Here is a 14810-nt window from a genome sequence, read left to right on the forward strand (position 1 = left end):
AGACGATGTTACGCAGTGTTATTAAGATGAGCCAAATTGCCGTGGGTTGATGTGTAAAGGTAAAACTACTCAATAAGAAGAGCTCACTAATATACATGTAAGGTCCGCGTTTTTCACGCTTTGTTCCACGACGCGTTCGTAATCCTCTTCAATTCTGCTAACACAAACGCTGACAAAGATTTCAAGAACATTTTGTAACAGCTGTCTCACGATGACGAGAAATAAAATTTGAAAAAGTAGCTGAAAGCATTTGAAAACGTGAGAATTTGCCAGGTTGTTAGAAAGACGGTTCGCCCATAAAAAGTCATATGATTTACGTCCTTCATAAATGTGTCCCTATTTATGAACGGATGAAAACGTTGTCTCGTCGGTAGTAAAGTTGTAACCACGTCGGGATGTGCGTCATAAACCTTACGTCAAGGGCCATTACAGTTCAACGCGGGTTGTACAATAGTTTCATATGTATTGCGGAGGCGTAGGTCGACTGCTGGTGTAATTTCATTGATAGACGACCAACGCCAAAATTTATGACCAACGTTTGCAGTAACTCAAATAATAGCTTAGTTGACGAATATTTATGCAATTGTAAAGTCATTTCATTTGAAATTGAATAAACGTATAACTTTAAATACGCATCCCGATGCCAGCTCGATATCGTACTAAGCAGGATTTACGGCCGAAAATATATTTTTCATTCAAGCATTCACATGGAATGTGTGTCGAGTACGGATGGTGTACTGTGATGTGAATGTGTGCCGTGGAACAGCGTTACCTTGATGTAGAAGATGAGATGTGGTCGCGATAGGAATGGAGTTGATTGATTAAATCAGTTTGGAAATTAGCTACCCTTTTATCGGTGAAAAAGATTACACGCAGATGGTACGATGATAACATCGTTCGGTAAGTAGATTGCGCATGTATTCTGCATTATAGAACCATCTGAGGGATTCGATAATGAACATGCGAGTAACTAAAAGCCGCCGTGATGATCAGCATTTTTCAGCAATCACTGACCGAGGAGGGAGGCAAACACGTCAGTAAAGGTTACTTGAGTCAGAGCCGGTGATGGCGTTTTCCGTCAGATTTCGTAGGCGGTATCACTGTAGACGTGCTGCGATCGCCTTGTTGGAATTTGTGTCTGTTTCTTTTTCGCTCGGTAGGGTTCTCAAAATGTACAGACGGGCACGAGCGTGAGTCGATGTCACGGTGTGTTGCTAAACTGACGCCGAACGACCTCATCACTGCACCGAAACACATCAGACGGAATGCCAACCGTTATTAATTGGGATATTCGCGTAAACGATAAAGTCACAAAAATTCCACTAATAAGTATAAGCTTTTATCACGATAAATTTACCAAACGGACGTGACTAGAGAGAAATGAAAAAAATATGGCCGCTGCAACGTCGTGGTGTCGCCATCGCCACTTCAAAGTATGGAAATTCACGGAATCATTGAGAGTGAAATCTTTTGTATTCCGATACCGACTCAGTGGCCAGATCGTAACGTTCCTCTTGAAAGGGGAAGAGTGGGTAGGATTAACGTCTGGCGATTTCATTTCGCAATCAAAAGCGGTCCCTGACTCCATTAATCGGGTCATTAAAGTTGTTGAGAAGAAATACAGGCGATGAGAGAAATACTTATATTTCGGTTTCACTATTCAACAGCAGAATATTGAAGCGTGAAATAAGCATGCTTGCCTCTTTTCGTGAATGAAATAAACCTTTTGTTACGGACTATTTACCTGCCTGTTAAGGTCGTTTCGCATCCGCCAACGCGTTTGCTCAATATTCACTGAAGAGATATGAGTACCGTCCCCGTGCAGATTTTATCTGCAGGGCAGATTTTAGCCCCAAAGGACCATCTGCTCTTTCCAAATATATCAAAGCTTGTCGTCACATTTTTATAAATGACATCCCAGGTATCATGTATTTGACAACCGATATCAATTAAACGAAGACTACTACGAGTACGGCTCTGCCACTTTGGATGCACAGAGATGCACGGTTTTTAAGGTAGAATACGCCTCGCTCGGGGACAGATATTCGGACTCTCAAACTTTTGCAATTCTTTACTGATCTACCACTTGTGGGGGTTTATTTTAAAGCTCTTGGTGTAAGAAATCTTTTCATGGGTCTTACATTTTCGAAAATCGAAAATTTTATTTTTCTCAATAAAGTTAACACACGGATAGCGGCCATTTTGAATCTCAAATATCGCTTTATCTTTGGTAATTTGTTTCTCTAGTTCCAAAACTTGCATGGTGACCCCAAATTTTCTTCTTTATTTTGAAAGCGAATGGTTGAGGAAAGTGCGCGCAAAAGTTTAAGCCTTTTACTTTCGAGGCGCATACTACCTTAAAGGTATACTGTCACCTGTTCCAATTTTGCCACAGTTACCATGGAAAGAGAAAATCTAACCAATCACAGATTTTAAGCGGGTGGCCGCTTTTTAAAAACAGCGCCCTCACATGGGCATTTTGAATACCAAGGAACGCCCCTTTGACCATATATGGGCATATTTAGATTACAGGTGACTGTATATCTTTAAGGTAGAATGCGCCCCAAAGCTAAAATTCTGAAACTTTCATTCAAACCCTTCTCAAGGGAAACTTTAGAGCGTTCCCTTTCGAAACAAAAAAACAAAAATTAGGGGTCACCGTTCAAAATTTAGTACCAGAGAAACAAATTACATATGATTTATCGCCATGCGAGTTACAAGTAGGAGCAAAAATAAAATTTTTAATTTTCACAAAAAATTAAGCAGTTGAAAACTTTATTTACGTCATGAGCCCCAACAAGTGGTAGACCAGAAAAGTACAGTACCTGAGGGGTCTTAGAGTCCAAACATTTGTCTCTATGTTGTAAGCTTATTCTATGAAGATCTTGGATGGCGAGACGAGTATTTGATCAATTTTCCCGTGATCAACAAATGACAAAACCGCGAACAATCATCCACCATACGATATCTATACCATAACAAATGACCAAATACCGGACAGACCGTGCTCACAAGTGATATGGATGGTTTTGTAGCGCTTATTTGTAATACTGCATGACGGAGATAGAGGCCCCTTTGTGTGCGTATGTACTTGAACTTTTCATCTGTAATTCAAAAATAAATTCTCCGTTACCTATAATTCATGACAAGCACGAATTCCTAATCCTCAACGATAAACCCAAGTATGAAGAATGGCTTGCCGACTATTTTTCGATGCAATCTACTCCATTGAAATTGTCACGAGTACTGCAAGGCATGGCAGACGGTTGCCATAAATTAGATGGAAACATTTGCGTAACAAAGGACGATTTTTTTCGGTGTCAATGCCTAACTCCAGCCGTCGAATTCTATGTGAACGTATACCATATCCGACTATAAAGGCAAGGACAAACTGGAATATGGTTAATTTCAATCACGGTCCCTCCAGGACCGTGTTTCAATGAGAATATTGACGACACGGGCATCAACATCATCGTGTTGAGGATGGTCTCTGCGAGTCATTTTTTCTGGTTTTATAACCACAATATGTACATTTATCGCTGTTTTAGATGGTTAGATTGTTGTCTAGGTAACACATCTATAGACCTCTGTATGCCATCTGATCTCACACCAATTACACAACCGTGCAGCCAGACAGCTAGACAACCAGTCATCCGTTCATTTACCGACTCATCTATCCATCAACTCGCTTACTCCATCTATCCATCAAACCATTATTTGCATGTACATACATACATACATACATACATACATACATACATACATACATACATACATCAAAACTTTTCTATAAATATGAAATAATGTAACTGCTTAAAGTGCACTCAACCAAACTTATCACAAAATGAAGAATACTCCGTGTATGTGTGTGACACAATCTCAACATCTCTGAAAGTGTCACTTGTCTGGGAGGTTGAGGAATGAGGTCAGGGGTCAACTCTCTTTAATGAATATTAGAGAATGTCTCCGCTCATCGTACAAGTACGCGTGCCATGCACATCGTTTCAACGGCAATTTATTTCAGTATATTCCTAAAATATGAATGTATAGAGAACTATCTTTTGATTACGTCTCTCTTGACTATTGTTTTTGTAGTTGATGAAATCCAAATAATTGGAAGGGAATCAAAAGTGAATCAGGACTAAAGAGGTCGCGATAACCTCGTTATTTCAGATTATTGTAGTAACAGCTGTGTTGACGGTGTCAGCTGACCCCCTTAACGCATTGGTATTTGGCAGTTTTTAGACATCGTTTCTTACACCACGGCTTTGCAATTCAACGTATTATTTCAGAGCAAAATCACCTTTATACTTTACGCTTAGATAGAAAAAGAGACTTGGAAAAAAACCGTCATTGATCTAAAGGTCATTTGACAGTTTGCGTTCAGGTGCGTCACGTTTGTTCAACTTGTCCTGATTGGCTTTAACACACGATATTATCAACTATTTCGGGTGTCCGGGTAGCGGACGTTCATTTTACTTGCCGGTTCACCGCACTTTTACAAAATAGCCATTTTTAGGTCAACTTCTCACAAAACCTCCATCCGCCTCAGTTTTTAATGGACCGATAAAAAATGTCTGAAACTGCGCAAAAGTTCAGACGAATAACGTTTTTTAGGAGATCGCACAGCGTTGGATTTTGACAAGTTATGACAAAATTAATAATTTAATGGAGTTACATCTCGAAGCAATTTTACGCATTTATTGGATTAATGCTGAATTAGTCTGCCGGTTTATTAAATTATTCGCTTGACGAAGATATTAATGTTTTTTCACAAATTCAACATAGTATGGAGGAAGAGAAATAGAGTTGTACAAAGTTTGTCAATAGCCTCCGAGCAGAAAAGGTCTGAAAAACAGTGACATTGAAATTTTGCTTGGCTAGGGAAAACGTAAAACAAGAAAATATGGACAGAGTTGATTAGCTCCCGAGAATCAATCTGAAACTTATTTAGGCGTCGTCCGAAAGTGGTTCAATTTTCTATGAGTCCCGCCGTTTCTTGGCAAAACAACACGGCAGCATTCCCGGTGAGCGCGACACAGAGCGACCTCATTGAAATTGTTGGAAAGATACACAATTAGCCGGAATAAAAGCCTCTGCTTGTTCACTATGTTACTGCACTGCAAGGAGAACTTGTCAAGGTCGGCAAACGATGTATACGCTACATTTCGACACGTTTTAGTTTCGCCACACGTATACGAATCACCCTACTCGCTCAATTTTTTCCAGCCCATATACTTTGTCGAATGCAACCTACCTGTGAGATCGGAAACTTGACTCCGATTCGTAGTACTTTGCACGCCTTTAACAAAAAAGACCCCCTTCTCACAATCACATCCGACCTTAATCCTCGTGATAAAGGAAACCATAAGATATACTGCCACCCCCTTAACATCAGACACAAAGGGAGCTAATATTTCACGAGAAACGACTGCTTGCAGCCGACTGGCTGTCAACCGATATCAGTGTATTGAACCCGAGGCAGCTAAACGCGAGATTATCAATCATGAAATATGCAATGGACTTTAGGTCTCCATAATGATTTGCAAACTTGCAGGAAAACAGACGAGTCCCGCCACAAGAGAAAAGCGAATGTAAGAGGCTTATCACTATTATGATCAGACATTTCTCAGTATTAACAAGCAATGGCATCACAGTCCTAACAAAAGGACAGTTTACTTTACAGTCGCACAGTTACTGTAAAATTTCACTTTAAAACCGCAAAGGTTCTACACCCTCACGTACACATATTTTGAAACTAGATTCCCAGTTGCGCAAGGCAAGTAAATCTTACGTCCACCCAGATATATGGGTATTAACAATTATTCTGCCCCGGCGCTAACATAGGCATACATCATGCTGTACGGCCTTAATCTCTCAATATATACCGCCTCTTTGTAAGCTTAATGTAAACTGACTGTGTTGAAATAGAGTATAGTATAGCGTTCTTTTTTTTTCCGTGCGAGCTGTATTCAAACATGTGTCCTGACTTAGGTGTACTTCGAGGAAAAGAAGGATGTTTGAAATGAGCTGTCACTGGTGCACGGTGTCACAGTGCACAAAGTATTGTGACAGAATAACATTACTCAGCTCCGTTCACAATGACGTCCATCTAATCACAGAGAAACATATAGACATCTATCTTTCTCAATGATCTAATAAAGTGTGATTTCTATTCAAACAGAGACACACTGCCTTCCTTATAGTAATCGCGGTCAATAAATAACGGCATTCTCAGTTGTGAGACGGCGCAAGGGCTATTTAAAAACGATCCTATTTGTTTCCAAATACGTGTATACGTTGAGTGCATTTCACGGCGGGAAGCACGGGTTCTATTCCCCAGCCATGGCAAGCTGCAATGTGTTTCTCTGGGCGTTGTATTTTGTGACTCAGCGTGTTTTCTATTTATGTAGCATCGAAACATTTGTGTGATAGAAGGCGGTTTCTGGAAAACAAACACAGATATTATGTAAATATGTTTCGTTTGAGTATAAATATTTCCATTCGCTTTCACGGTAAATTGCATGTCCTTCTTTCAGTGTTATTTCTACCAAATGCACTGTCTCCAAATGTTGCATTTCATATCTGCCCTCTAAGTATACGAACACTTGTGGCATTCGATGTGAAATATTTCCCGATTAAAAAGAAAAACTAACTTTCCTTGTTGACCTCACAGTGTCGTGCTACAATTTGTCTTTTGCAGGTGCTATGTGTTCGCTTCAGATGCTTTCGTGGAACGGTGACACGCACGGAGCCTACATAAAGTGACAGGGCCGCCAGGACGTGACCGTGCGACTAAGCTGATATAACACTCTAAAAGCATTATTTTAAATCTCGAGAGAGGATATCCATGCCGATAAGTGAACGCCTGACGAGCTGTGCACAGCGGGCCAAGCTCTCTCATTTATACACACGGGCATCCGCAAATCTCCAGGAATAATCTGCATGCGCGATAGAATGAAGATGTGACATGCGCAGTGGGAATACTTTTCCTCGCCAGTCATCGGGTGCACAATTCATGCCAGCCACGGCGCGCGGGACTCGCAGCTCTCACTCGACGGTGCGTGAGTAGAGAAGAATGACAGCGAGCAAGGCACGTCCGTCGTTCTGCTCGCTCGTTTATCGAACTCTGTGGCTATGTGTGTATCTTTCCTGCCGGCGACGACCGACGACAGCTCTTGCGGAGAACCGGACCATCTACATCGGCGGACTTTTCTCGCTCAACGGAACGTCGTATTCCAAGGATGGGCATTCGGAATTACTGGCAGCAAAGTTGGCGATCGATGACATAAACGACGGGAACGTGTTGCCAGGATACCAATTAACGATGTATTTTAATGATACCCAAGTAAGTGGACGAATTTCAAGTAGATGCGTCAACACCAAGCGTGTTATCGCAGACTTTACTAACACGAGTGCAAAGAAACCGCCCTCCTTTGTGGGCTGCAGTAATAACCGTAAAAGCTCGCCTAATGAAGTTTAAAATGCACATATTACTCTCAACAATACGTAAATTAAACTATTAAATTCCAAAATTTCAGCAAATACGACTTGAATGTATTCATAATGCCAGCGAAGCATTTATTAAAGGCGTACAGTGAAGCCGCTTAGTCGAGTGAATAATATATTTTCAAAAACTTTTTTATCTTCATGGATCAGCACCATCTTTTAGCCGAGCGAGTCAAACACAACCGTGATCCTGTAACTCACTCCGATATTGGTTCAAATGAAGTACTGTTCCTATTCTCGTGGCTAATTCACCCGGTATTATGTTATACAGGTGTTTTTTTTTACATTTCATTGTGAATATACGTCTATTAAGTATGACCTAGCTGTTTGTTACCTTTTTCACTCACCGCCGAATTCTATCGCATGAAATGGATGCGTCCAGATCTCAAGCTTTTATTGCTGTCACCGGCAATTTTGCAGAGCAGTTTAGACGCCGTATCGCCGATTTAGCCGTTGGGAGGGTTATCTTTCATGAATTATAAAAATTTCATATCCGTCGCCGTGGCGATGTATCTTTGTGGGTTGCAAGCTACTTTTTTCCTGGTACCGTGTTCTTCCTGCAACAAACGTCGACAGATGTTCATTGTCTCAGGTTAACTGTCCCTGTTTACCCCTGGAGACAACTGACGCTGTTATCATATTCAATTCCGCCAGAAAGACAAAACAAAAAAGACAAAATGAGTAACATTTTAAACATTGCGTTGAATACTTTGTACTGTGTCCAAACGATGCGTTTGTGCAGTTATACCCTAACGACTAGATGTACGTGTATATGTATGTATGTATGTATGTATGTATGTATGTATGTATGTATGTATGTATGTATGTATGTATGTATGTATGTATGTATGTATGTATGTATGTATGTATGTATGTACGTATGTACGTTCGTGCCTATACGTTCGCACGTCTTCCTTACTGCCGGATATATATATATATATATATATATATATATATATATATATATATATATATATATATATATATATATATATATATATATATATATATGTATATGGTTATGCATTTATGTATGCATGCGTGCGTGTGTGTTTAAGCGTACATGTAAACATATGGTTTCCCTGTATTAATATGTGCACGTACGTTTGTACGAATAATATGTTGAGATGTAATGCATTTACCTTATTTGTCAAAACATTATACCATGGGATCCAGATTAATATACAATTGACTCGTGGCATTTTCAAATTGCAAAATCTCACGGGAACTATGTATAGGCTGAGAAATACATCACTTTATACACCATGGATTCCACTTTGCGAGACTAATCCCAATAACACCCAAAATTAAATAGAAAAAGCGTTTCGGTTCTTTTGATCCTCGTATACAGGAAATGCATTTACGGGCGTTAGGCCTGAAACACGTGATCAGCACCCCTAGTTGATAATTCTACGAACTGCCGCGATGGGTACAGGTCTGATGACTGCAACACTGCATATCACTGACTGACGTTAAATGTACATTAGCAATTGTAAATCACAAAAACCAGATCCTTTTCGAAAAATGTAAAATGCATTGGGGCTTGTGATTTGACCTTCGAACTTCGCAATGAGCTCAAGAATTTAGCTGCTTGTGCAATATAACAGTGCCAATATAAATCTGCAAATTTTGCAAACTGGCATGCATTCCTCGTTTTACAATTTTATTGCGTCTCCTCGTCGGCGCCCACTTTGCTTGGCAGTCTATGGTCGAGGTGACACAACAAAGCCTAGGTTAAAATCTAATTTTGTAAATTTTATTCGGAAGAGCGCTAGCTTTTCCCTCGAGTGGTGTTTGCTTTTTCATATTAAAAATCGGTACACCAAATATTTGCAGTTCGTGTCCTGCGCTGCCTTTGGCAGAAATTTGAAAATTCACTTGGCGATCGGTTCACTTATTTCCCGCATTTGCAAGCAATCATAACACCGCTTTCCATCACGAACGTCGATCATGTCAACCGTGCCTCACTTTTGCACTTCATTTAACACCGTGTGATCGTTCAAGTTCTGAAAATTACAACGCATGCATGCAGAAGTTAACTAAACGACTTGACCGTTGCATCTTCACGTCATACTGGGATTAGCCTGGTTGGTGACACACTTCATGCCGGCTTGGGTCAGGATCAGTTGTCTAGCGGATTCTAAGTGCGCTTGCCGGTTCATGTAAGCGGAATTTACTATAACACTCAGATCGCGGTTTGGCAACGTCGCCATTCCCAAAGACATGCCTGCGTCGTCGCCTATTGCCGCTAGATCAACCACAGTTGGTTGGCATCAATCACATAACATGTGCATACGCCATTGCCTAGCCACAAATGTTCGTAGAGGTGGCCACTTTTTTGAAATTCGCTCATAAAATTATTAATAGTCACACTCTAGTCTCCATAACTTGTACTAGTACTCTTTTTTTTCTTTCAACGACTTTCGCTTACATTGGTGGCTTGATGTGACCAGATAATCGGTCAGTGGTGGCTTTCCAGGATTCCAACACTTGAGTATTCCCCTCTTTTATCTGTCTCATTTAATTTTGAGCTAAGCCTTCAGACAGTCCTCTACAAATGTTGAAACAAAATCAGGCTGGCGAAGATAAAGCTAACTCAGTTCTTGACATTTCGAGAATTCCGGAGAGAGCTTTTGTTCGCCACTCATGGCTGCTGAATATGAAATGAAAGTGTTTCGATGTGTATATTGCAGTTCAATTTCAACTCGGAAGCATATTTTCGCATTTGTTGATCAAACAAAAAACGTTTGCAGATGTCGATACAACTTTGTCGGAACACTTAATTCGCAAAGCAAATATTTTTTCTAAATCTGCTTACCACCCGACCAAGAAAATTGATATACTTGTTGCCATAGTGATGACGTAACTCGTTTGCGTGACATATGTGTTGCTATTTACCCTCGCGCGTCTCATACAGCGTTGCCTTGGCAACGCGATGCAAAAAGTCGACTTATTTGTCAAACGATGTCAGCATCGGATTTGTAGTCCACTAGCTGGTTCATGCTATGGCATGTTGTTAACTTTCAGGGATGTAATTGATCTCTAAGTTCCATTCACAGCGAAAATGACGAAACGCCTTGGGTCATAGGTCACATGGCCCGCTGTGTCTCCATTGAGACACCTAAAACGTGTCAACAGAAAGCTGATTTATTGGATTAGTCTATTCGTTAAGAAGATTTTAACAAAAGTGAGGGAATGTGTTTCAGGCCGATTATATTTGTCACGCAATATTAAATCATTAGATTTTGTTACACTTCAATGGCAGATCATAAAACAATTCATTTTTGACAATGCATTTCCGAGTCTATTTCTACGAGTGACGTTTTACAATTCGTTTGGGTCATGGTCATTTAGTGTATGTTATGTCGTCTTCACAAACGTCAGGAAATTTGAAGCAGCTAAAAAAGTACTTGTGAGCGATTTGAACGGTAAATCGTAATTGTTATTGGGTTTTTACCATGTTGTAGCTGGTGTGACCATTTTTTGTTCCTGCACGATTCGGGCGTCGATTTTTTTTGTGAGAATAAACCAAAACTGCCATTTAAAAAGATATCGAGTGAAAAAATCAGGTGTTCCGTGCCCAAAGCTGTAACTTTTGGTGATTTTTGTAATATCTTTCTTTGTAATGCATACAGTGCCTTGTTCAAAACGTGTTGAGACACATAGTATGTATGTATGTATGTATGTATGTATGTATGTATGTATGTATGTATGTATGTATGTATGTATGTATGTATGTATGTATGTATGTAATGTATGTAATGTAAACTCGTTAAATTGTTTATTTCTATATCACGTTACACCTATATCACGTTTAAGATGCTAATCGAGAAATCGGGCTGCAGTGTTCAAAAATTTATTTCGTGAATAGATCTACCATACTTGATGAATTTCATGATTTTAAAAAATATTTTGTGTAAGGTCTGCTTTTATGATGAGCGGTAGCACTGGTTCAGTTTTATCGTAGTATCTCAAACTGATTTGAATTCAATAGGTGTTCTGTCCCTGTAGCATCTAAACTGTGTATTGCTTTGACGACAAAAGATGGCAGTATAAACGCCCTATAAATTTGCATTTGTTCGCGATAGGCATACAAAGGCCGACCGAAACTTAATATTGTTCAATAAATGGGAACAATAGTGGAAAAATTACCCCTCTTCAAAGCAACGGATGTCGTTTAATGATTTAGTAAAGTTGCCTCAATCTCAGCGGATACAGTACCGCAATCGTGGTTAAAGAAGATCGCCTCTGTTATATTAATAAAATTATCATTCAGTCGCGTTCGATCGCGTTATGGTTAATATATCTTGTTGGCGATCGCGCCATGGAAGGAAATCGACCAGGCCGAGCGAAATTGATATTCATTTTGGATAATATACCACGGGTCTCATCTTACTTTAGGCACTGAACTCAACAAAGATAAGTTCAGAAACTCAGATATGATAAAGACAACAAGGCAAAGCAATGCGAGCCATCGCATATGTGAGATTGTTCAGAAACAGTCGCATCTCGTGTCTTTTTTGCCCATCGCCCAAAACCTATCGTACTCATGAATGTTACCTTGCAAGTCGTCCTGTGCCACTTACGCGCACGGATAATATGTCAAACATTTAGCCACATACACCCTCAGATGAGCAACTCAGAATGTCTGTAGCCTTAATTTTTCTTAATAGAAAAGTTGCAAAAACCCTTCGAGTCCAAAGTCATTTTAACTTCTAGTTTTCGGTATCCCTTTTCGGTTCATAGAGTAGTATTAAATATTATATGGAAGCCAAAATGTTGTGAGGTATCATGGCACAACTTATGGCATTGGTACTGGCATAATATCGTTGAGGTCTTCATAACCTAAATATGTACATGTTATTGAGTTAATGCGTCACAAACTTGTTTTTGACCACCGTCAATTATCAGGTGTAAACAGGCAAAATATCCTCTTACCATCACCATTTGCTCTTTTCCTATACGGTCAATGTCAAAACCTCAGACTTCAGTGGCGGTCAAAACTCAACATACCCTTTCACACGGAATCGAAAGTTGTGTGCTAAGTCAAGAAATCTGTTTGTGACGAACGTTGACTCTCGAGCAAGCTTCGACCCAGCGCTGTAAATACCAAATGAAATCACTAATATCGTCAGCATGGGGAACTTTTCTTCACTTGTGTGGTTCAGAGTGCCTCATGTTATATAAATGATAATCTAGAGTCTCGAAAATGCAAAACCCGCATTGAAGTTTAGACACTGTGCATTGACGATTAAGCGTTACACTCAACGCACCTTCTCTCCCTTTATTGCGTCCATCGATAAGAGTTGACGTGAAATTGCATTGGAAAGGGCAACAAAATTATCAGTACATAGTAGACCTTTCTGCCTGATTTGTTATCGCAATCGGGAAAAGGTGTTGACTGCTCAAATTACCCGGAAGGCAAAGTGAGGGCTGGTCTATAGGGGATACAGGAGACGCCGTACTACGAGACTCTTACCAAGAAGACGAGAGCCTTCCTATAGAAGACGAGACTTCCCATTGCCTGCTTGTCTGCAGACGCTCGGTCCGCCCAGCCATTTGCAAAGAAAACTGTGAGGGAACGACCAAATTTAACGGCAAGGTGTCGGCGAGAATGATGGGAGACGGAAAGGTACATTTGACTCTGTTTGTATGGCAAAGAAATCAGACACATACAACAACTCCGAACGATAAAGAAGGCAAGCAGTTTTGTGGTAAACCCCAGTTCACGTTGTCAACACAACCACTCTCACTTTGAGTATTTGCCGGTATGTGCAGATGTATTTTAAAGGTATACAGTCACCTGTAATCTAAATATTCCCATATATGGTCAAAGGGACGTTCCTTGGTATTCAAAATGCGGGCGCTGTTTTTAAAAAGCTGTTTTTAATGAGGGCGCTGTTTTTAAAAAGCGGCCACCCGCTTAAAATCTGTGATTGGTTAGATTTTCTCTTTCCATGGTAACTGTGCCAAAATTGGAACAGGTGACAGTATACCTTTAATCGATGTCTGCTCTTTTCACAGTAACCACTGAAGACTCAAAAAGCACATTTGCGTCCATTTAACTCCTTGCCCATTGAGGATAAATTTTATGCCTTATCCTTTTAAAAATAGCCTGTGATTTTAGAAATAATACACTTAACTTGGAAAACTTAACCATTTTGCAGGCCTAGTAATTTGATGTTCTATCATTGAACGTAAAATGGCACTCTTTCTTCGTTCTTATTTTTCCCTGGTCAATTTTAGGCTTGCCATCGTTAACCAAAATATTTACCCTGGTCCTCTGACCTTTATGTATGAACTAAAAAGTGCAAATAGTTCTCCCAAGGTGCCTTGCGTTTTTGCTTATCGGGTTATACTTCATAAACCTCTCCCAGCTCACATCATACGCCATCCCTAAATCTCCCCGTTGTCCTGACAACTCCAAAAATATGGAAAATGGCTATGCCTAGTACTGTAATATAGGACCAAGACATGTGTTCTTGCTCATAGATTTGAGCTCGTAGACTTCTCATCGTCATTTGGCGCCCAACAATCTAGCAGCAAACGGGGTCTTTACGTGCAGAACGCTTTATCTAATTCGTTTACAACTAATTTCCAAGTGCCGTTTTCAATGGAGAGATGTCGCCGGGGAAGTCAGTGTGCTTATGACATGGCAGAGCTTCATTATTCTCCTCACGATAATCTAATAAGCGTTAATTTATTGGACAATCTGCACACAATCCCAGCGGTTAAGGTGATAAATAATGCACACTGAAGGTACATTAGAACGGGATAATACGTCATGTTCAATCCTAGAGCCTGTCCCATTTACTCTGGAGTTCTCTACAAGTGACGTATATGTCTGCCGTACTGGGCAGACGAGCTGTTAATTTTTCGAGCCTCTGTAAAAAAAGAGGAAACGCTGAGACTTAAAAGAAATGTAGACTTGGAGAGGCAATTCCCAAAACGAATCTGGCTTCAGTGAGTGACATGTATTGAAGTAGCTGGTCCTTGTAACGGGTGTTAGGGAGATTTCACCCTGTCTTGCAAATGCGGACTGTCGTCTTCATTCTTTGATCGCGAAGATGTACGTTGATCTCAATGGAGTGATGAAGCAGAACAGGTTACCTATGACTGTATGGATAAGTTATAATATTGATTCCCTGTTATGTCTTGGGGGAAACGGGTGGCGAGGAAAGCATGGCACGTAATAAGACCTCGGTGGCGACTGGAAAACGACTGCGTTCTTGCAAGAGTTGTCGCCGTTGAGAGGCCACTTTCCCAGTTAAGCGCAAGCTTTTAACGCATGGCCCGAATAC

The 14810-nt window shown here is 40.3% G+C and overlaps 1 protein-coding gene across 4 annotated transcripts in view; it reads left to right on the forward strand.

Annotated features, from left to right (window-relative positions):
* LOC139131444 (gamma-aminobutyric acid type B receptor subunit 1-like) overlaps positions 1–14810 on the forward strand; it is a 95193-nt gene that overhangs the window by 35775 nt on the left and 44608 nt on the right. For all 4 annotated transcript variants that reach the window (XM_070697485.1, XM_070697487.1, XM_070697484.1 and 1 more), the window contains exon 2: positions 6704–7348. In XM_070697485.1, coding sequence (XP_070553586.1) covers positions 7079–7348 — 270 coding nt within the window. In that variant the 5' untranslated portion in view covers positions 6704–7078. The remainder of the gene's footprint in view (positions 1–6703; positions 7349–14810) is intronic.

The sequence above is a fragment of the Ptychodera flava genome, chromosome 4 (genome assembly GCF_041260155.1).
Source record: "Ptychodera flava strain L36383 chromosome 4, AS_Pfla_20210202, whole genome shotgun sequence".
Lineage (NCBI taxonomy): Eukaryota > Metazoa > Hemichordata > Enteropneusta > Ptychoderidae > Ptychodera > Ptychodera flava.